The sequence below is a fragment of the Ammospiza caudacuta genome, chromosome 4, assembly GCF_027887145.1.
Source record: "Ammospiza caudacuta isolate bAmmCau1 chromosome 4, bAmmCau1.pri, whole genome shotgun sequence".
Taxonomy (NCBI): Eukaryota; Metazoa; Chordata; class Aves; order Passeriformes; family Passerellidae; genus Ammospiza; species Ammospiza caudacuta.
The window spans coordinates 65,317,505-65,341,642 of record NC_080596.1 but is presented as its reverse complement, the minus strand read 5'-3'; the positions used below and the strand labels follow the sequence as shown (position 1 = coordinate 65,341,642).

The 24,138-nt window shown below is 36.1% G+C and overlaps 1 protein-coding gene across 4 annotated transcripts in view; it reads right to left on the bottom strand.

The window, feature by feature from the left end:
• Window positions 1–24,138, bottom strand: part of SLIT2 (slit guidance ligand 2) — a 257,759-nt gene that overhangs the window by 102,188 nt on the left and 131,433 nt on the right. For all 4 annotated transcript variants that reach the window (XM_058804303.1, XM_058804305.1, XM_058804304.1 and 1 more), the window contains exon 5: window positions 5,099–5,170. In XM_058804303.1, coding sequence (XP_058660286.1) covers window positions 5,099–5,170 — 72 coding nt within the window. The remainder of the gene's footprint in view (window positions 1–5,098; window positions 5,171–24,138) is intronic.

The following is a 24,138-nucleotide window of genomic DNA, read 5'->3' as shown; positions in this document are numbered from 1 at the left end:
ACTAGAAAAGTATATCTATTCTTTCCTTCATGGCTTCAGAGTGATTTTTTATTGTAATAAAAATCTTAAGCATACACAGAATATAGCTGACTACACCCTGTGAAAATCCTTCTTTATGTAAACTTGAAATGCAGGTGGCTGAATAGACTAGCAGTCCAATTGAGATTTCCTGTAAGAGCAGGCATGAGAAATATTGAATTCTAGATTATCTAAGTATATCTTAGACAAGCAATGCATTTAGAACAGCATTTGTACAGATGAATAGACAACTATACTTCCAGTTGCAGTGGAATTTTATGCAAGATCTGAGAAGAAATAAGTAATGAGAACATCAGCAGGAATCTCTTTTTCAACTACTAATAACTGAAATTTAAAAGTCCAATCATTCCCAAAAATAATTAATGCAAAATTTATTTATGTCTCTAGTGGCAGCTTTAAATGTTTCACAATCAGCATAAAAGAGGCATAAGGGCAACAACAAGTATTATCAATCAAAGTTTTGGACAAAGCTTAGTATGATGGGAAGGACTTAGATTGGATGCTGGTGATTGCCTCCCTCTTCACTGATTCTTCATTTCCCCAGGCAATTTAATGTGTGAAGGCACTACATTGCCCTGCAGCCTTTGTCCCTGGCATGACAGCTACAGTCTCCTCCACTTGCTGGAAAGAAATGAACACAAAGAAGAGAGTGGTGGAAACAAAGGCCAAGAGCATGACAAGAAAACCAGGGCACAAGATCCTTGCGTGAGATATGATGAAGATGTGCCCTACTATTTTTGGTGACACTTGAGATTGCACATGTTTAGCATCACAATTCCACCATTATATCAGTGTATTTCTTTCCATCCTCTGCCAAGCATCAATTACACAGAGAAAGAGAAAACTGGAATCTTATGAAATTTTACACACTTGAAATGGAAAAATCATAGTCAAAAATCAACTCAAAAGGAGAGCATAGCACTATTATTCTTTCAGTGGTGCCTTAAATTTGTAAATAACTCAGTTATTTTTCTTCCTAATTCAACCAGCTTCAGAAACAACCCCATTTAAGCTTGCAATCTGGGCACCTAAAGCATTTTCTTACCATCTTAAATACAAACAAAATTCCTGAGGTTGGGAAAATTTAAAGAATCTTTCTCATCCAGTTTGAGTACTATATCACCAGTGAGGGCTGCAAAACATTCATTAACATGTCTATTAAAAAAATCTGTGTTTAGTTTCCCATTTATATGATAACTTCTCTTTATTTTTTTAAAAATAAACAGAATGGATGCCACTCTGAAGAACCTAATGTCTTGGTGAATACTCTTCTCCCTGAAAAATTTGCAAGTTAGGGGTAACTTTAGGAATTATATTTTCAGAATTTCACACTAATTTCTCTCAATCTCAGATCAATAGCTATAGTGTATGGAGTGTATTGCTCTTTAGGTCATTCAAGAATACTTCCTTAAATAGAAAAATTGAAACTTTGACACACTGTAGATGTTTTTTTAATTTGAACTGCCAAAATAATGGATACTGGATTTCTAGTCTGGAGAGATACTACAACATAAGCTTCCCCCAGTTTTTGTCACTTTTACTTAAAAGCTTAATACTTTACAAACAACTGGGCTGCATTGGTGAGAGGACACTCTGGCATTTTTGAGATGACTTCTGAGTTTGTGAGATGGCACCTGGTTTTGGTCTCTCCAGTAGAAGACAGAGTCAAACAGGGCCACAAGAACTGAAGCAGGTAACATTTGGGGATGGTCAGCAAGAAATGCATTTGTTTGGCTGTTAGAGAGAGGGGAAAGGGAGGATCTTATTGCTGCCTACAGTTGCCTCCAGTGAGAGTACAGACAGAGCCAAACTCTTCTCACTTCTAAGACGAAAGGCATAACAAATTGGAAACTGGGTAATTCCAATTAGATGTAAATTACATTTCTGAAGCCTGAATGTTTCTCAGGGTTTGTTATTCTTTTTACTACAAGGGTGTGGCAGGTTGCCCATGTTGTCGATTCTCATCATGACTTGCCCATTTTGCTTTTTATCTTCTACAGAATCTATATTAAGATGAGCATTAAGATGTCCAGAAAGAAAGCACCATGGATGCATTTTATGGAAACTAGACAGCTTCTTCTGAGAAACATCAAGAGGACTCTAGAGCTAACATGCTGCAGGAGGTTATAGTGGCATTATCAAACTTATAGGAAGCAGTTTCCTTCAGATTATCTGAGTAAACACCTCATTCTCTTTGCTCTGCAAACACTGAGAAGTATACAATAAGATGCTTTCCAAAATACTCCAATTCCTGATTCAGAAGGAAGGTATTTGGTGGAATTGAGAGAATGGTAAGTCTCTATTCAGGAACATAAAATACTTTATCAGGTCAAATTGTGTGAAATTGGTTAACCACTTTTAAAACAGCTTAACTGAGCTACTGTTCTGGATGGTTATCAATCATTTCATGCTTAAAGAAAAGGCTTAGTAATTTCAACTGAAACTGATGTAATTACTGTTGCTACAAATTTATATATATATATAAAATACAATATGCTCTAATACAGGTTTCTTTTCTCTTTGCACCTTTATCTATCTCATAGATGAGTTTGGAAGAGTTACATCTTTAACATTAAGTCTCAGCTACTAGATTATTTCTAGTACAAATAGAAAACTAGAACAAATATGGAATTCGGCTTATGACAATTCTTAGTAAGGATACACAAATATTTGGTTCCTGGACCTTAGGTTAATCACCTTCATGGACTCATAGAATCATTTAGGTTGGAAAAGATCTCTAAGATCATGGAGTTAAATTTTGACCCTGACACTGCCAAGTTCACTGCTCAATCCTGTCTCTTAGTGCCATACCTACACATTTCTGAACACCGCCAGCTTATGGTGACAAAATCTCTTCCCCCAGTCACCCATTACAAACCTTAAAAAAATTTTTGGTGAAGATATTTTTCCTCATATCTATTCTTATCCTCTTACTTGTTACTTGGGAAAGAGACTGACAAACAACTGGCTACAACCTCCTGACAGATAGTTCAGTTCCTCTTTGAATCGTGACACCTGCTATACCCGTCACCTATCAAGTGTCTCCTTAATCTTCTTCAACAATTAAATACAACTTCTGTCTATCTGTCTTCTCTAAGTAATGACCAAGGCTAGATGGAAAGCTGGGGTTTGTCTCTCCTCACCAAAGATTCTAGGAAAGGCAAAATAGCCTGATCTAGTTATATAAATGCTGTAGTAGAATCTACCCAACTCACCCCATTAATTAATTGGTCATTCTGCAGAGCAATTTTAGAGGGATCATGAAATTTTCAGATTAAGGGTTTGATTTTTTTTTTTTCCCCTGGGACAATTAATGAGGAGATATCTGTAGTATTTATCCTATCAGAATAAAAAAAAAAGGCCACAGATATGGTTTGAAATTTGTGGCAATGCTATGGTGTTTATGATTTTATCTTTTTAAGATTATCTCCTAAAAAGAGAAGCACTTTAAAGGACACAGTTATTATTTTATGCAAGTTTCAGACATAATTCAGGATCCTTAGCTTAAAAATTCACACTAAGATAAAAATTGTATCTCAGATAAAGATTAGCATCCTAATGCAGCTTTTAACTGGAATTTTCTTACAATATGTAAGTACACCTATATTATAAACTACTACTTTGCCACTAAAATATTTTCAATAATGCTGCTAATTCTACAATATAAGTTCCTTTCTATGACTATATAAATTTTCACATACGAAAGATCATGCAAAAAAATGCAGGCTTCTTGTAGCCAGACCTCTTTTTGACCATGCATAGTGGTGGGAATAGGTCTGAATAAAAACTCAAACTGTCAATTAAATAGAGTAAAAAAGCTACTTTGAGAATCACAAGCGCTTGCATGTTTTTGAACACAACAAAGCTGAACATAATGATGTTTTCCACTAAGGTATGACAGAATTTCATTGCAGGGAAGAACTGTAGTAGGCCAAATTCTTGGGCGTTCTGATAAATCTTCAAAAAGACATTTTCCTCACCAATTTGTGTGCAGTGCTGCAGGCAGCAGAATAAAGTGGAATCCATCACAGGCAGACAGAAAAGTGAAGGGCTTCTTAGCCCATCCTCTCCTACTGAGGATACATCAATTGCTGTTTTCAAAGCAATACAACTAGAATGTTTGTCTTTCTACTTTAGCACTGGCAACTTTAATTAATATTTTTTTTTTCAGCAGGAATAACATGAAAGCCTCCTATAACCTAATATTTCCCTATATTTATTGATACTGCATTATATAGCAATCATATTTTTTCACAGCTGCATCCCTCTGGAAGCTCCATAGTCTTTCTGAAACCTATTATTGCATGTCCTCTGTCTTTGCTGGCTATTTGTAAGTGATGAGTCCTTGGCTTACAGCAGGTGTTGAAGCTTTTGAGTGAATAACTATTGTTTCCTACTACAGAGGTTCATCACAGTCTTCAGGTTGTTTGGCTTGTTCAACCCACTAAACTGCCTCACCACTCTCAACAGAAAGTAGAAAAGTTACTGCTTTGCTTTGACTTGAAACTCACATATTTCCACATTTAGAAACCATAAGAATTTAAAACCTGTCCATGAACTTCAAAGTCACTATCTCCAGGAAAGTATCTTTCTTTCAGAAAAGACAATAGAAGAAAATTGAGCAAGTAAAACAGTCACACAAGTATAAAAACATATGCTAGCAAAACTAGGTAATATAGCATGACTTTTCTTTCTTTATGCAAGCAAACAAAAGACAAACTTTTAAAGCCAAGGCAAAATGATTTTTTCCACACGAAACCATAAAATATTTCAAATTGCCTGACATTCAAATATTTAACACAGTTTCATAGACTAATAGTTACAATGCCATGTTGTCTTCAACTTACTTCAATTTTTTACATTTCCATAAGGCAATTTGAGGATGTTTAAGATCCGTTAAAGTATTTTGCACAAACAAATGACATCAGTATGATGCATATATTCCTTAAGCAGCTGTAACAGTTTTTAGAAAAAAGATATCTGATAAAAAAAAAAAAAAAAGAGCACTGTATCTACAAAGCATTATCACCAGAATATATGGAAGGAAGAAAATACTTACAGATTTTTTATGTCTACTGCTCCTCGGAATGCCTTCCTTGGTATGGCTTGAATCTGATTTTCACTAAGATCACTAAGAAGAAAAATATAAATGTAAAAGTGCTATATATATTTAGTTTCATGTATAACAAAAAAAAAAAATTCAGCCATTATGGTTCAGTCAATATTTTCAATGAAGCTTATTTTATTACATTAACTGATTTGTAACTGAAGAAAAGAAGTAGCAATAACAGTCAAAATTGTTCATCTCTGTCACACTAGGCAGTTCCTTTAGAAAATAACAACATATATGCCAAAACATAAAAAAAAAAATCTGGTAGAAGTGTTTTCACTTTTCAACCATTCCAAGTCCATGTTTGATGGTATATTCAGCTTTATGTAAGGAAGACAGAAATCCAGCAAATAGAACAAATAGTGAGCTATTGAGAAACAACAATGCAGCTGTGTAGTATCTGAGATCAATATGTTTCTGACTTTTGTTTCAGTGTCAAGCATCATATATTTTAAAAGAAGGAAGTAAAATACATTCTGCAGCAGACATCTAATATTCCTCCCCAAAATCCCTGTACAATCAGCTGTATCATGTCATCTGGAATTATTATCTTTTACAAAAGAAAAACATTATTAAAATGCTTATAAAATTATTGTTCAGTAGTGTTTTTTTGCTGTAAGTATGAATAAACAGCCCTTTATTTTTTCTGAAATACAGACACATTTTTGTCCTTCACTGGTCAATATTGAAAATAAAATATAGAGAACTGAAGACAGTAGCAGAGGAGACAGAGAAAATGAAAAAAACCAAAAGGATGCAGAACTTTTCATTTATGCTGTGCACTATTAACAGTGATGCAGTGCAATAGAAGAAGACCAGTACATGAAAGTCTTTATTGCTGTATCTATACCACATGCAGTTTGGAGGTTTTACCTCAGAGAATAGTTTGCTTCCCTGGACCAAACACACCTATCACACATGGTACATGAATGTTTGAAGTTTTGCAAGGGGACCTATCTACCTTGCTGTATTAAAATTATGAAATCAGACCTTCTTTTGGAAACCTTCCAAGATGCAACTATCTATACACAATATGAGGAACACAATTATATGAAGAAGCTTTCTTAAACATCTGAATAAAAATGTACAAACAAATCAGGTGTGTACAGGCGTCTCTACACAGGGATTTTAAGTCCATTTGCACAGCGGTTCTCTTGTAGTTAACTAGATTTCATTTTGCTAAAACCAACCCAGGATCTTTACTCTAAAAGCACACCAAATGCAATCCAGATCCTAGCAGAAGTAAAGTTTCTTTACCTTGAGATTTGGAGACATCTTTAGAGGATGTTTTTCAGAAAGAATTTTTAGAGAAACAGTGCAAAACTTTGCACAGAATTAAGAGATGTAGCTCAGATTAAGTGAACAAGCAAGAATCATTAGATATAAGAAGTCATGCTTTTGATATATTCTTTCTCTAAAATGTAATCTAGCCTGAGCTCATATTTCCAGTTCTGAGCAATCACTCCTGAAGATCCATTTCAGATTTATGAACTTGCAAAACACAATTTGAGGACTCTATAAAACCCCATTTTGCCCAACTTTAACAAAATTTATATAAATGTAATTATTTTGAATATAATTCCACATACAGTGCAGCAATTTTGTATAATCCAATTCATTGTTAATTTATGGAAAATCACTTTATATTTACTAAATCTTTCATAGTTCATGCACCTAATTGCACTGCAATATCTTGCAAAGTATACTTAAATCTAGACCCAATTTTAGTATTATTAATCGTGTGTGAAAAAAGAGAATTTGTGAGCTGTGATTTAATTTTCAAGCCACCTAAGTAATCTTGAAATGGGATATGACTGTACTGCTCTGACAATAAATTCAGTGGCAATGAATGAAAAAGCAGCCTTCAGCATTTGTTACGGTAACATGATTTAACAGCCTACTTCCTTGGAGAAAAATTCCCTTATAAGCATAAAACACAAATATCTATATTTACATTTCTGTCTAATTGACTAATACATTTTACCTGTATAAAAATTGTGTGTGAAGTGGCTAAGCTAGCAGTAGTGATTTGTATCATGACCAATGATTAGTTTATAACACAGATATATGTATATATCTACATGAGCCACTGCTGTACTTGTAAATATTTACTGCAGGAGACAATGGGCAATGGTGCATTAAGCTTTTCATGGCATTTGATAGCGTATCATCACTCACCATTTTATATAATTAAAAAAAGTGAAAGATGAACAATATTGAGGCCAACTGTAAATTATTTTAAAAAATCTAATAGAGAATGTTAGTGGTCAAAATCTTTGTTTCCATGGGAAATTTTGGCACAAACGCAAGGACCTACAAGTGACAGCTACTGTGCCAGGTCCCTCAACAGCCAATACACAGAGCCATTGTGCACAGGTATGTCTGTGTGTATGCAAATGCAAAGGACACAGACAAACTAATTGCAGGCCAGATTTACTGCTGGGTCGGCAGAGTCAACACCAATTCCCTGCAGCACAAGCTCAAGCAGACTGAAGTATAGTGTTCCCTGGTAATTTTAGCTAATTTCAAGTGTAAACTACTTGACTGCAAAGGTTCCCAGCCTTGCTGAACAAGGCATTGTTTAAAGCATACATTTAAATCTGGAGAGCTAAGTAAGGTTGGCAAATGTTGTTTCCCAAAAGTAATTTTTTTGCAATGCATCAGCTGGTTTGGGAAACTTGGAACTGTTTCTGTAACAAAAGTGTAAGTTCATTTCCACACTGCTAAATTCTACTTCTCATAAAGAATACTATTTTCCTTATAGCAGGAAAAATTTTAGTAATTATTTATTGATTGCTTCAAGTTCTTATCTACTCAGTGTAAAAAACTTCCTTATAAAAACCTTGAGGGGCTTAAACAAACATTCAATTTTTTCTTCTTGCATAAATTACACCTACATTTCACAACTCAGAAGCTGCATGTGGTCTTTTTTATTGATCTTTGAACTCATTCCACCGCAATTCTTAGACTGCTCAAAAATAAAGGCGACAAGCAGCACAAGGCGTATTGTGACTTTCATAGGAAATGGGGCAAAAATCTATTTTGTAGATAAAACCAGCCAATTTTGTATGCCATTAGATTACATTGAATTGACTTTGCAACTTATATTCTGTAGTGAAGAAAGGTGCAAAACTCCTTTTCAGCCTGATGGTCATTGTATTGCTGCACTTATAACTATGCAGGCATCATCTTCCATTTCAAAAATAGGCAGCCTTTGAATAGAGGCTCTATGATGGCAATTGATCCCCTTAAAATGAAAGAATATCTAAGAATATCTAAGAATATTTAAGCCAAGATCCAACAAAACATACTACTTTTATAAGACTAGATCTGTATTTTTTTTTAAAAAAGGCATTAACCTGATTCACATTACAAAGTGACCAAGATATTTTCACTGGAACAAATTATTCTCCATTAATATTACAGCCCAAGACCTTACATTAAAATCCAGAATACCTTTGGAACAGCACAATTGAATAAAAAATACAGCTAGAGTGAAAAAGCCAAGGCTATGTGAGAATTTTTTTCTTTAATAGAGCACAATGATTTAGTGAGATATTTTGACAAATTCATCTTTATGCAGATTCTGGCTGTCATAGAGGCCTCTTTCAACTAAATTGTTCTTGACTCTATTGTATAATTCCTAGAGGGATATACACCAAATTATGAAGTCTGAAGGGGAGTACCTTAGACATTGACCTTTCAAGAAAATTCCTTAGTGCAAATTTGTTGCCTTCATTGGTGTCATTCAGGGGTGGGCAGAGCACCTTTGTTCCTTGTCCTCTATTGCTCCCCCTTGCTCCAGATCCCCAAACCTGTGCCCAGGGCCAGGGGTAACTTCAGTCTCTCTGAATGTGAGGTGTTCTCAAGGACAACTCTCAGATTTGTTCCCTCAGGTTAGAAGGTAGTACAGGGGTTAAATAGCAGATGGGCCCCAAAAGCCTCCTGGGTGAGGCAGAGTGGCAGCAGCTGACAGAGACTTTTTGAGGAGGCACAAATGAGCGTTGCTGCTGCTCTAGATGCACAAACCAGCCTGGGCACAGTGGATTCTTTCAGATAAGTTTAAGATGTAAATATGTCAAGCATTCTTCTGAGTTGTAATATTCTGGCTGCAGCCCCATTCTCCCAAATGCAAAAACAGAAAACCAAATCCATAAAGCAAACAAAGCTGAATCCCACTGTAAGTGAAGATACACAGTGAAGAATGCACAAAGATTTCTTAATTTTTGCCCAACTGCAGCACTGTTTTGAAAAACTTGCATACTATTTTTTCTCTCTTTGAAGGTCAGGAGCATGTTTTTAAATCAAAGACTAAATATGCTGCATCTAAATAATTACTTTTTATAATTAATATAGTCTATACAAGCATTCAAACTCATCAATAAAAACAGAACAACTAGAGATTCTCTAAGATTTGTGATGAAGTAAATTCTGCAATTACCATGCTTATGTAAAATATAATTTATTTTTAAACAAACTGGATAATGGCAATTTACATGCAATGGATTCTGATAAGCACATATACCTCAGCTTTTAAACCAATTTCCAAAGATTAAAAATTTAATTTGGATATTCTGACAAAGCAACTTAACCTGTCTAATTTGAAATTATGGCTAAAAGAATGTAGATTTCTGCATTTCACAAACCAATGAACTAAGAAAAAAAATCAATAATAAAAACAACTCCATCAAAAAAAGCCCAAACACCTCTGCCCCACCCTTCCTCCCCTAACAGCTTCATTTTGTGCATGCAGACTTTATTTCTCCAAGAATACATTGGTAATGAGAATGTATTTAGCTTGTGGAAATAGCAGGAAGACCTTGCCAAAAACCTTGTTACTACTGAATCCTTCCTAAGAACGGGTGGAAATGGTACAGTTATATTTATCATATTTACTGGTTAGGAGATAGAGGTGTATCAGGGAAAAAACCTCAAAGCTTGGAGTCCTGTGAACATTTGAAATTCATACCAATAGAAGATACTAACCTGTTCTCAGAAAAAAACCTTGACTTATATACAGTATTGCTTTCTTATCTGAAGATAAAGCCCTGAGATAACCCTAAATTAATGATCCTGATGGAATGTTTCAGCTCTTAAAAAATGCAAAGTACTGCATTGCAGTTATTTTATTACTCACCATGTATGGCTCTCATCTGAAAATCCTATATACCCTTAAAAGGAGTGCTCAATTTTTAATTATATAAATTGAAACATCACAGAAAATATCTATATCATAAACTGTTAAGGCTCTATCACAGTTTTGTTGCGTGGCTAAATCATTGTTCGTTCTGAAACACTAAATCTTTTGAAGATGGCAAACCTGCTTGTAAATTTAATTACTTGTAATTTTATTTTCCTCAATGGTTTAACCTCCCTCTGTGTCTGACCACAGATATCATAAATCTATACTGCCATTCTGTACTTTGCAAAGTACTGAGTACTGGGAATGACTAATGTGTACTGATTTTTAAAGGAAAAGGCAGAAATATTCAGCCTAACTAAGTACTGAATTCTTACCAGTTTATTTATGCCAGTTTATAAAAACATCTCAGAAAGTGGCTATTTCATGACTGGCATCCTGATAATTCTTTATGTATTCGTGACATGAATGAAGTAAGCCTTGCTAAGTACTTCTCCCTTACAACACTTTTAACATTAGGTAACTATACTTTGCAGTAAATCCTCCATGCCTGTATAAAGTGGCAAAGACTCATAGAAAATGAGACTACCAGGCCTTCAAAGAAATAAAAAGAATGAGAATTATTTAAATTATTGGACTGAAAACCAAATATATGAATTTGGACACGGGATTTCATTTGTAATACAATGATGGTGAAAAAAACAAACAACATATTTTTTAATAGGATAGTTCAGTTGAAAGGGACAATCATTACCTTGGTCAATCAGATTATTTTGATGGAACAAGTAACAACTTCTTTTTAGGAACATTAGTATACATTGATACATTAAGTATCAATTAGACATTTATCCTAAAACAGTAAAACTAACCAACAGTTAATTTATGAATATCAACTGGTCCTGTCCATTTCAGCTGTTTTTGTTATCATTGGCTTTTTCTTCAGTACTGTTCAGTGTTCCTGCAGTATTTCTGTATTTGAGCACCCCTTAAAAAATACAGGTGGCAGGGAGAAGACACCCCCTACCTATTCACTGGGAAGCTCCTTGCAGAAAGAGCCTGTGAAACATGCTCTGGCACAGGCTGCTCGCTGGATCCTGGACTTCGTGAAGATATCTGTGAGGTCTTGCATGGTCTGAGATACTTCTTCAGCCACAATCACATTAATGAGGCAGGCTATCTAAAACCTCAAAGCTATTCCAGATCAAGAACCATGAGTTATTATTTACTCCCCTGGCTTTGATCTTAGGGAAAACAAAGAGCTCTGCCTCACTGGGAGGCGCTGAAAACACCAGCAGCAAAATCTGAGATATGGAAGGTGCGAACATGCTGCAACATGACAGCATAAGACAAGGGAGCCACAGCCCCAAGTTTCAAGTGTTTCAAGTGAAATGTTTCCAGAGAAGTATGGCAAAAGGTTACTTCACGTTATCATGAACACTGGCAGCTGCCTCTGTTTGCAAAGCTGCCATAGCCATGGGCTTTCCAATGCAAAGAGCAGAGAATGAAATGCCAAAGCAGATTTTTTATGTTTCACTGGATCTCTGACTTGGATTTCATTTCTAAAATGACAGTTTTCTACTTTCAAAATTTGAATAAATACATTTTTCTACTCTGTATTAGGTGTCTTGTTTTAACATGGAAAAGTTCTGATCAGATGGGTTTTTTCCTGCTGATGAAACTCCATTTATCACTATACAACCAAACTGCAAAGTTCCAGCATGCCTAGGAATTTAATCTAAGACCTTTTCTGAATGCTACAGAGGCATGCTTTGACAACCACAAGTTTTATTGTATCAGGATAAAGCACATAAGTGTGAAAATTATTTTCAAAACTACGTAATCAAAAAATCAAAGCAAAGTACAAAGTCATCAAGAATACAGATGCCACTGAACATTGTGGTGTTAATGCAGGGGCAGCATCCTGGAGAGACAGCTCCTTTAAATCAGTAGCTCAGGTGAACTGGAGCTACTGAAGCCTATCAGGAATTCCATCATGGCAGCAATATATCATATTGTAACACGAGCTTACTAAACAAACACAAATGATTAATTATAACAGAACATTTTTTTTTATCCCATGTTCAGCAAATACATTAATATATGCAGACAACTAAATACCCTTCCCATCAGTCAAGTGAGGCTTAGCCAGTTAATTGTTGGAATACTGACATATGCTTGGCTTTAACTTTATACAGTTACTACTGTATGGCATCACTTATTCATGAAGATAATCTTATACCCAAATGGCTTGTCATGTCCTTTTAGTAGGCATAGCTTTCTGGCAGATCTACAGATCAATTAAGATGGAACAAGAAAACGTTTAAAAATATATAATTAAAAATTCAGTCTAAACTCTTGTTCTGAGAAAGCAAAACAAACAAAGAAACAAAATCAAACAATCAAAAACTGCTGTACCATTATTCTTTGACTGTGAAATAAATTAGTTAGCTTCCTATTAATTTCAATGGTTTTATTATTCTGTTCTTTAGTAAAACAATCTTTGCAGCGATTTCTCTTCATATTGAAGACACAAAAGGTGTCCAATAATACCAGCAGTAGCTAATAGGTCTCTACAGCACATATATATCCCCTCATGAAGATAAAACCTATAAATTATAATTTCAAACATTAGTTCTGTAAATCATTATTGCTGCTGCTTCCCATAGGAGGATTAAAATTTCATGTATTAGAAAGCTACTATAAACCTCCTTTAACAGATGGGGAAACCAAGGCAGTACATAGCAGCAGCAGCATGGATCAGTACCATGCTGAGGAGCACAAAACTGATGAGAAAGATTTAGACGACAGAATTTCAGGTTCTCTCTGCATCACTAATTTCCATTTGCTCTGCTGACTCCCTAGAGATTTAGATGCTGCACACAGTAGGCACAGAACCTATTCTCACGCTAAAGCAGGATCACTCCCTGGGCCATGGTGTGCTACATTGCCCAAGTGAATATTTCACATTTCACAACACAGGGCAATCTTCACTGCAACACGGACTGAATGGTTAGAGTCACTGCAATTCCCATGGTAAGGAATTCTTTCTTTTTCCCTAAGAATATTCAGACTGAATTTTCCTGCCCACTTTCATGTCTCATTTTTTAATGATAGCACTTTTGATTATATCATTCATGCTTCTTTCATTCTTAATGCTTGAGGTTTTTTAAATGTCATCCATTTATAAATCTGTTAGGGAATCAAAATGTACTTCTTATTATAGCTTTTGGCATACTATTATCTGCATTATTTCAGCAGTATATCTTTTAATCCACTTTATCTATTTATTTATTTAAGAAGAGAGATCATTTATGTATTACAGAACATAGACAGCAAAATAGAAAAAGTAACACACTACACAATAGTAGGACTGGTAGCCTCCAGAGTTTATCAGTACCTTCAACCTTAACATTTAGTTTAAGTCATCCAAAATTTGAATTCCGATACTTAGTGATAATCTTCTTTCTTTTGTTTGAGAAACAGCCTGACTCTTTACAGCTATGCAATATAATGCATAACATATTTATAATTTTTGGTATTAGTAATCAATGATTTCTAAATCTAAATAGCACAGAGTACAAGTACTAGACCGTTTACCTTTTAATAGGAATACCTTTTGGGTTTGGACCAAGCCAAAACGTCCAATCTCTGTCTTGGCAGAAAAGTTAACCCATGGGCTGCAAAATCAATTCCACTCTACAATGTGTCCAAAAGTGTACTTAAATCAATTTGTATGCTTTGATACTACTGAAAATAATTGCTTAAGGAGATTCACCATTTATTCTTTATTTTGCTAGAGTGGTCTAGCAGGGAAAATGCTAATTGTGCAATAAAATAGGAGTATTAGGACCACACATGAATTTTATTGGAGCCTTAGAAATTATTTTTGAAAAGGAAAGCATTCTTTAATAGCCTGTTCCACTAAATTAATACATAATTATCTTTTGTTTAGACTACAAAATCCCCAAAACAAAACAGGAAAGAAACTACATGTTGTAGCTCCTAAAGAGGAAAGGACCACCCACAGTTTCAGAGAGAATTGCAATACTACTTCAAATTTGACTTTGGCATAATCCTTTTCATAAAAAAAATCCTTGAAGCTCTTAAGAAGTCCTCACCTCGTAAAGAAAAAAGCTGACAAATCTTTATCCTCCACACAGTCTCAAATTGGCCAAGCTGCAGGAAGGCACTGAGTGACATTTTACTGACTTACCATGCATCCCTGATAGCACAGCGATTGCTGCCAGGGCCCAGGCCAGCACAGCTGTGCTGTGAGGGCAGTGCTGACCTACAGCCCCAATTGGAGTTTGCAGAGTGCAAAATGACTTTTACCCATGTGCATGTATACGTGTAAAATATGCATATGGGTGCTGGGGCTGCACCTCAGGCGCTGTGTCCTGCTGTGCTCTGGGCTCTGCAGCACAAAAAAGGCATTGAGGGGCTGGAGAGCATCCAGAGGGCAACTGGGGGTGCTGAAGGGTCTGGGGCACAACCCTGCTGAGGAGCAGCTGAGGGAGCTGAGGGTGAAAAAGAGGCTCAGGGAAAACCTTATTGCTCTCTGTGACTGCCTCAAAGCAGATTGGACAGGTGGGGATCAGTCTCTTCTCCTGCATAACAAGGGACAGGACAAGAGGAAATGGTCTCAAACTGTGCCAGGGGAGGTTTAGGTTAAGCACGGGTTTCATTCATGGATTTTCCTCTCCTTTTCCTTTAGCAGGTTGGAATTGAAGGAAAAGTAAAAATAACAAATCTTTATGTGTCATTTTTTCATACAAGGCCACAAAAGAGTGTTTCTATGTAGGCAAAGGGTAAAGATTCTGCTATTCTCATTTCACTAGTCTCTGATAGGTGATTTGGTGATTAATCTTTAATCAACTATTACACTTGACAGACTTGAAAATGTTAAGAGCTTTAAAAGAATAAAACAAGATTCTGCTGGGTAACTTTCACTTCTTCTGGTACATTAGACACTCAGCATATGCATGGCTGAAACATCCATTTGGCTTGGCTGGGGATCTGCTCACATTAAGAATAGATGAGATGGCATATTTAATTTTCCAAAAGACCTCTTCAACAGTATCTAAAAAAATCTATCACTACTTTTCCCTGTAACAAAACTTCTTTTTTAGAACAAGTTTGCAGCTGTCAACATGTCTTTAATATTTAATATTGTTTCACCTGCTGTGGAATTGAAACTGCAAGCACTTTTAGGAACTGATTGAAAGGTTGTCTGGTACATCGTCTAGTATCACTACACAACCTACAACCCTGTATATTCTCTTCTGAAATATCACTCAGAAAGCTGTGGCAATTCCTGTTTCTTCAAAACAGAGCAGAGTAGACTCCTGATCCAATCCCATTATGCAGAGCTGCAATTCCAATACAGACAAGTAATAATTACATCCCTTGACACAGACATTTTTTATGAAGTATAGCTCCAAACTTTTACTCTGATAATAACCTGAGTAGTTCAAGTGTTTCCTAGCAGTAAAACTAACCTTGAACAATTTGTCAGGGGACAGGGGAAAATTTGGAGAGCAAACTAGAAAAGATCTTGTGGACCATTAATGTTCAATATCACTGTGCTCACTCTTCCTGCATTTGAGCTGAATGATGCAATTTGGGGATTGTCTCTCGAGATGGCCTGATTGCTTGGTAGGACAGATTTATTGTACAGTCTTAGCTTTATATGATATGTGTAGGTGCCTAATATATATGAAGCACTGATACTTCAGGCTTTAAGGCTGTTGCTTGTCAGTGCCAAAAACTATGCTAAAACAGTGGAAGAAACCAAAACAAATTATTATAAGGATTACCATGGATGATTAAAAAAACCTGACAACAGCTAAGCTGCAATCATTGCTACTTATCAAGGTGACCAATTTTATATGACTATTTTTTCTGGTCTTCATCCATCTGCTTATACCCATGTGTCATTTCTTAGACTGTAATATCTTTCACATAAACTTTTTTGTTTTACTGGGTGCTGTTTGGTGGTACTTTTCTTATTCTGTGTAACTAGCACCACTGGGCTTCTGGACCAAAGAACCAGGACTTTAGGCTTTTCTATGAGAAAACTATAAATGAAAGGACAAGGAACAGATGTTTGTGTTATCCTCCTTCACTACTGTTATACAACAGTAAAACAAGCTCAATTATTTGAGTAATGGAATGACTGGATTTCTTTGTTTATTCTACTTCTTGTGTGCTACATATGTGCTGGTTAATAAAAGTCAATTAAAGCTCTTAGGAGAAACAATAAACTGTTGAGAAACTTCAGGGCAGTTACTGACACATACATTCAGGAACTCTGGAAGTAAAACTTCCCATTGACCAGGATTAAATTATTTTAATACTCTAGCTGTGCATCCCAGAAGTGTCAAGCCTCAAGTTTCTTTCGTTCAAGGGCTCCAAGATTTTCTTTCTTCTTGACCCTGCCTTCTCCTTCTGTGACTGCTCCAGCCTTTTTCCCCAAATTTCCGTGACCACAACTTTTTCCCTTTCAGTGCCATACAAAGAATCAGAATTTCAAGAGGTATTTTCCTCTATTCAAAGGAGCTGACAATACAGCAGAGGCAGTACAACTGGTCTGTATAACAAGAAAAGTGCATCCTAGCTGGATTCAGAGAAAAAAACCTCATGAAATTGGTAAAAAATGTATGTAAGCAATAAAAAGAAAATACACCATTCCAGAATGAATTAATCACAACTAATTTCTTAATCTTAAAAAGAACAACCATGGCTAAGAAACTGAATCAGAGTGCTCCATTCCACATTTCAAGAATGTGAAAAATCCCATTTCTTCTTAATAGCCCTGTCTGTATGCTGTTGCCATAATACCAGTATGTAAATTATATTAAAATGTTCTGGGGAAAAAATAATTTATGCAAAATGGAATTTAGTATTTTTAATAGAAAAGCTTAAATTTTATTGCTACTTCTGCCACATTTATTCCCTTTTCCTCCTCAAACTTGCAAAAAGATTCAGCTGCTTGCACTAGAAATAATTTCCATTCAGACATTTTTTTAAGCTTGAAGTCTACAAAGTTGACTTTCTGTTCCAGGACTGCACTTTTCCACTGACAGCATCAAAAAGTAGCTGCTCTTAATTGCACTTTAAAAACCCATCCTCCCTCTTTTCAGATGTTTTTTCTCCATCTGTATGTTTTCAAGCCTTCGTTGTTCAAATTGCTAAATTCTTTCCCTTCAACCAATATCCATACTCTCCTAAGTAGCTGATGGAGCTTTGTCCCAAGTAAAACCCCACTGAGAAACCCCAATAATTAGGGTAAAGAGGGATTGCATGGGGAATGTGGTGGTTTTTTGTTGTTGTTTGAGGGTTTTTTCACCCAGGAGGATGGGTGCTGTGTTCTGCTATATGAGGGCACACGAGGCAGCTGGATGGGATGGATGAGAGTTGGGCAATTGCAAACCAATGAGAGCACAGCACACTCAGGATGAGCAAGGGTGACACTGATGTCTCCATTCACAAGATTCTACACACTCCTGCAGTGAGCCAATGGGTAATTTCAGAAAAGAGAGGTCCAGGTGACTACATAAATACTGAGAACAGTTATGGTAATGGGAAAAGAGACTAATAAATTTACTTTAAAAAACCCCTAAACACAAACCAGCAAACAATACATAAGCTTCCCTATTGCTTAAGGACTAATTCAGAAACATACTATAAAATGTTTAAATGCTTAGATTGGCTGCATTTTTTTTGAAGCATAAAAGTTAAAAAGGGATTTAAGAAATAAGGCTAAATACAAGAACACATGGCATAGTGCCTGTATCAATAATAGCCACTAAATAGATCAAGATCTCAGCACTATACAGCCAGGCTTTTTGTTAAGGCATTCAGTGTGAATCCATTTGTGCTTCTAGGGAATTCAGGAAGACTTCCACCAGCTCAGAAATCCTAGGACATGCATCTTACAACAGCAGGAGCATCTTTAACTCACTCTTTTAACTGAGTATGAACAGATCTCCTCTTAGAATGGGACTAGCTCTGAGGTGATTGAATTCAAACAATATTTACACAGATAGCTGAGAGGGTGTTGGAATTTCCTTCTCTATTGGCTCCACTGCACTTGCTATCTGTTGCCATATGGCTAATTCCTTCTCATGCTTATTCTTCTGTTTCAGTTCATATTACAGTGTACTCTTTTTACAGACCTGCAGCTTCAAACATCTGTAGCAAAGGTCCCAGGAATTGATTTAGAGGCTGAAACACAAGCATATCCAATCCTGCTCCTACACAAGGCTATATATCTTTGTTGGAAGACTGACACATGGTCCCCACATGCACCAGTGATAACACAAGCCTGCCAGGCACAGATGTACTTATAGCTCCAGAGAGATGCAATCTAATGATGGATAGGAATAACCCAATCATACAAACATTTGTATTTGTAAACCCTACCTAGTGCTACAGACAATATGTCTACATTTCACTGCCACATTTCTTCAAAGATATCAAGATGTTCCTAAGGTATGACAGGCACATGATGCAACTTAATGGTATGTAAAATAGGGAGACTGCTTTCTGAAGCACAACTTCACAGTTGGAAGTTCTAAAAATTAATTGCTCTTCTGGAAAACCCAATGAAAATTAAATTAAATTAGATACTGGAACTTTTTCATTAGAAGGCTCTGGCAAAATAAAGTTAATAGATGGAAAGCTTTCTGCAATTAAAAGTGACAGGTGCATTGCTTTCTCTAAGCTTTTAAATCACATCTGTCAAAAAGCCTACTAAAATGCATTTTTTAAGCTCCTTCCAATCTACTCAACTTTTTTGAATCAAAATACTGTGGAATTATTGAAGATACATCACTTAAACCACAGCTTTACAGCAGTAAAGAACTAAAATTTCTATAGAGTTATACATCTAACGTATTTAGGACAATGTATTAAATCACAAAGTAACTCTGTCTCCTGTTCCCATTTACTTCATTTGTCAGCATGATTTCCTGCTTCAATTCCTAACCACTGCACAAGAAACACACAACTTGATTTCCCTAATTTAAAACCAAGTTGATAGTAAATTCAGAATTCAGGCCAGTCACAACTGTGTTTGAATTATCTATTCCATGGGTTTAAGGTGATTTAGGAGAGAGATGGCTAACAGCATCTACTCCTTTGAAGAAACTTTTTCTTCAAAGTGTCCTGGAAAGTGGCAGAAAAATTTGAGGCCAGGTGTTGCTGTGCTTCTTAAAAGTGAAATTATTTTCAATGAACATGTGTTCCAACAGTGGGAGCAAAACCACTTACTGCACATCTTCCCCCTGCCCTTCAGACATACCTGAGCCAATCCTCTACCTCTCATTCCTTGCTCACAAAAATGGAGTGTTTAAGCCCAAAAGGCAAAAATCTCCAAATTCTCAAATTATTATTCCCAGGCTTTTGGGGTTTTTTGGTTTTTTTTTGGTTTGGGTTTTTTTTTTTTTTTTTGGCTCTGGGTTTTTTGGTTGTTTGGGTTTTTTTTTAAATTTTTTTTTACTAGCTGGTCTTTTGTTGGGATTTTTTTGTTTGTTTGGTTGGTTCTTTTTTTAAAATTGACAACCAACCCTAGTTTTCATAGGTTAGGAATTAAATTTACTTAGGGAATGCTTCTCATCCCCACTAATTCTGAAAATAAACAAAAGCATTACTCTTCAAAGTAATAAAGATCCTAATTATCAGCTAAATGTAAAGCTGTTAAACATTGTAAGATAACCTGTGACAATATGAATTGTATAGGCTATGGCACAGCACCTTCAAAGACACAGGATGGAAAATTACACTAACTCAGTTAAACATAGCTCTTACTAACCACAAACATACACATAATCTCATCCCAATTCAGGAGAGCATTGAAACATGCACAATTTAATGTATGTGCTTAAATCCCATCGAATTCATTGCATCTACTCACAAGTTAAGTGTTAAGCGTGTGATGAAATGTATCTTTGAATCACAAACTACTTACAGAAAACCAGTTTAAATGAACATATTTAAATTATAGACTTCCCTAATTTAAGCGTATGTGAAAAAAAGACAAAATTCTCCTGAGATGAGGAAACAGAACAAGAAAAATAAGGAAATTGTTTTCTGTAATCCATCTATAAATTTTCATCATGCCCCATAATGAACTATTGTGACACCAAAACTAGTATTTCAGACAACTGGACCATGCACAAGTCCTTAATATAATTATCTTTTATATTTAACAAAATTCAGATGTTAGGTGCTGCTTTTTGAGTTTTCCTTGAGGAATGGGGGTGAATCTTGCCAAGTTCTCAGTTACTATTGTAAAAAAATAATTTGTAAACTGCAAAGTCTCACATGCTTCTCCCTAGCACTCCTTACGAGTTCAAGGGATTTTCTTCAGAGATGGAAATCTCTTCAGTGGCCAGGTAGATGAAAGCTTTGAGGTGGAAGGTCAGTATTTCAGGAAGACTGACCATTCAACACAATACTATACTTCCAAATTCTGTGCCAGGTCTGCATCCCTGTAGAATAACACAGGAACTGTGCTATCAAGAACAGAATTCTGAGGAGGAATCAAAAGCAGTTAACATATACACTGGAGGAGTATATATATATTACAGGAAAAGTAAACACAGATAAGGATTCATCTGTGACTTGCAACTGAGTAAGTCTCAGAGCTGAACTGCAGTGCTACTGAGTGCTTCACATATGTAAACTAAAAATACACTAAAACCATCAAAGGAGCCAAGGGGTCATGAGGATATGTCTACAAACATTGGCTCCAAACAGGGAAATATTTAAATATTTTCCCTTCGTATCAATTTTAAGTAGACTGTGGGTGAGAATGAAAGGTCTGCAATCTGTGAAAAAGAAAAGATCAAATTCAGCATTCAGCAGGGATGCAGAATATCTAATTAAGCCCTGGATCTGCAGGTTTTTTTTCAGTTTCTCTTCCATATCTGTTTTGCCCTCTGTTAACCATCTTCACATCCATATCTATAAATAATGAAAATAAGCCAAAGTTCAGAACTTTAACAAGCTATATTAATTGAATAGTTTAAACAAACTTAAAAGATCATATAGAAATAATTACTTGAAAGAAGGTACTAGATAACCCTATTGTAAATAGAATTTAAAATACTGGTACCTTAAGGAATAGGACTTACCAGACACAAAGCCAGCATTCAAAACATACAAAGTGAAATCTGTGTGTTGGTGATATTGATTTTATTCAGGTGTTAAGTCTAAGCTTAAAAATAAATGTTCTGATGAACTTTAAGATATGTGTTTTATTCTCCTGCATTTTTTTCCTTTCCTTTAACCTATCTGAAATTTTATTATACATAATTACTATTTATAATACTAAGTAACACATATCTTTATGCAGATCAAGAAGAAGAGTCATACATAAACTTCTGCATACCTCTACTACTTTCTGCTTGTTGGGTTCTCTTGTTTTGATTCTACTTTTTTAATTAGGGACATATCACTTCCAGTGGGAAATCTATGAAAACAAATATATGTATGGTACAATGCCTGTCCTGAAGAACCAGAAAACATCTCACAGTGCCTGTTTTCCACAATATTTTTTAATATGCATGATTTCCTTTTCCATACATACAATAGGAAGCAACACAAAATAGAGATTCCCCAGAGGCAGAAATGACATGTTAGCTTGCAGTTGTGAAAAAAAAAAAGCATAGAAAAAGCATTTGAACAACAAAGAGAAACTGACTTGTTTTTTTAAAAAATAAAATCAGAATAAACCTGTGTGTAAATGTGTTTAACAGTGAAAATCACAACAGCCAGGATTACAGTATAAGGGTTTCACACTGCTGCCAGGTAGGTACATGTCTAATAGTGAATGTCTTTGTCTTCCTCACATTTATGAACAGATAAAGATTAGAGTAATAAATCCCCATGCTGAAATACAACTGAGACTAATCTCAAGATTAGGAATTTAATCTCCATTAGAAATAAGATATAGGTATTTAAAATGAATAGGAGGTCAATTTGCTACAAGCAACATGACATTCTGTATTGTTCTGTATTGTATATGCTGTGCATACTCCTGCACAACAGCTGAAGTGTGTTAAAACTTACAAGCTGACACAAAAAGCAACAGATTAAAAGAGGAGTTTCATTAAAAGAAAAACCAAATGTGTCAGCAACCATCTTCAAGTTGAATTTTGGTCATATAGCTCCCTGGCTTCTTTTTGCTTTGCTTTTCTAACTAGTTCCCCTATGGATTAACCTCTTCTCACCTCTGGTTGTATATACACTGCAAGATAGAGCTGCTGGACAGTTCATTAGAGAAGCTCCTGCTGTTTCTTCCACTGGAGAGGAGGGACCTCTAAGTTATCATACACAGGCAGGCCCAAGTCGACATGTCTTCTAACAACTTCTGGCAGCTTTGATCACGCTGGTGGTTCATACAAGTTTCACAGGGGGGAAAAAAAAAAAAAAAAAAGGCAGGAACTTTGAGGCATTTCCTGCTACTCCTTTGGAAACCAAATACCATCCCTCAGTAATTCATGCACCATTCTAGTATCACCGGGTGGGGGCAGTGGGGGGCTGGATGTGGGGGCTTTTACTGTCTGCCACACCTTAAATGGAAAAAAATATATTTAAATGGAACACTTAAATGCACTGCTTGAAAAATTATGCTTTAGATAATTCCTAGACAGATGTTCAAACATTAAGTTTTTTGATTCAATATTTCCCTTGCCGGTTTCTGAGACGTTATCCACCCCAAGGTTTACAAGAGGCTTTGCTTTTACAGCCTCAGCTTTGTAAACTGCTAGAGGCTGCCTCACTTTTCTAGAAATGCTCTACGTGGCGTGGTGGCAAAGAAACTTAAATTGCACTTAAGCACTTGAAACCTTCATATCCAGCAATGCTTCCCACTGCTCAGCTCGGTCTCTTTTCTTGACACCTCTGGTGGCCAAGCCAAAAAAGTCAACGGTCTGCAGCAGTGAATGAATACTCCAGGATCCTTTCATAATGGTGTAGCTGATTGAAGCTCTGTTTGAGAGGCCTTACCTCATTTCCCACACATTTTCTGACCCATTTTGTCCGCCTTTCTCAGAGGGGTTTTGCCTGTTATATTGTGGGCTAAGCAGTAAACTAATTATCCTGTTCAAATCCCTTTGCAACGCCTCTAATCCTATTAGTTATAAGAATGTGTGAATACTGATTGCACAACTTAAAACAGGGAGAAACAGAAAAAGAGACAGAGGCAGAGGGAAAAAGCCAAAAGGCAGGATCTGGGAAGATCTGCTAGCCACTTCAGCTTTTGAAGACTTGTCAGGACGCTCAAGACTCCCGTCCATCACAAGACAGGACAATTTGTAAGGTCCATATTTTCATTTTCTGTCAGTCTTTCGTGTCTGCCCCAGAAGTGTTGCTATTATCCAAGGCTGCTCTGAGTCTTTTGCTTGCAGCTGAACTGGCTGACCCTTGACTCCAGTTAACAGTTACATTTTCTCTCTTTCCCCTTTCATAATGAACATTTTAATGAAAGGGATGACAATATTACAATGTGTCAAAGAAGCCATATGAAGCACCGGAAATGAATGAATGTTAGTGTAGGCATCTCTAGCTCCTATGAGTCCCACTTCTTTTCTTCAAAAGAGCCTCACAAGTCTTATTAAAGAGCCCTCTCGCCCTCTCCCTCAGCTGAAGATACCGGAGCAGTTGCCTCCTGCCGTCCAGTACTGAGTGAACTTTAATCACTTTTCCTATTTTGTTCACACTGGGGAGGGAGCCAGACTTCAGTGAAAAGCCTGCAGTCACAGTTGATGTTAAAGAGCATGAAATTTATCTGACTTCCATAAAAGATGAGCTCTGCCCTTCCATTCCTGCTTTTGCTAAGCTG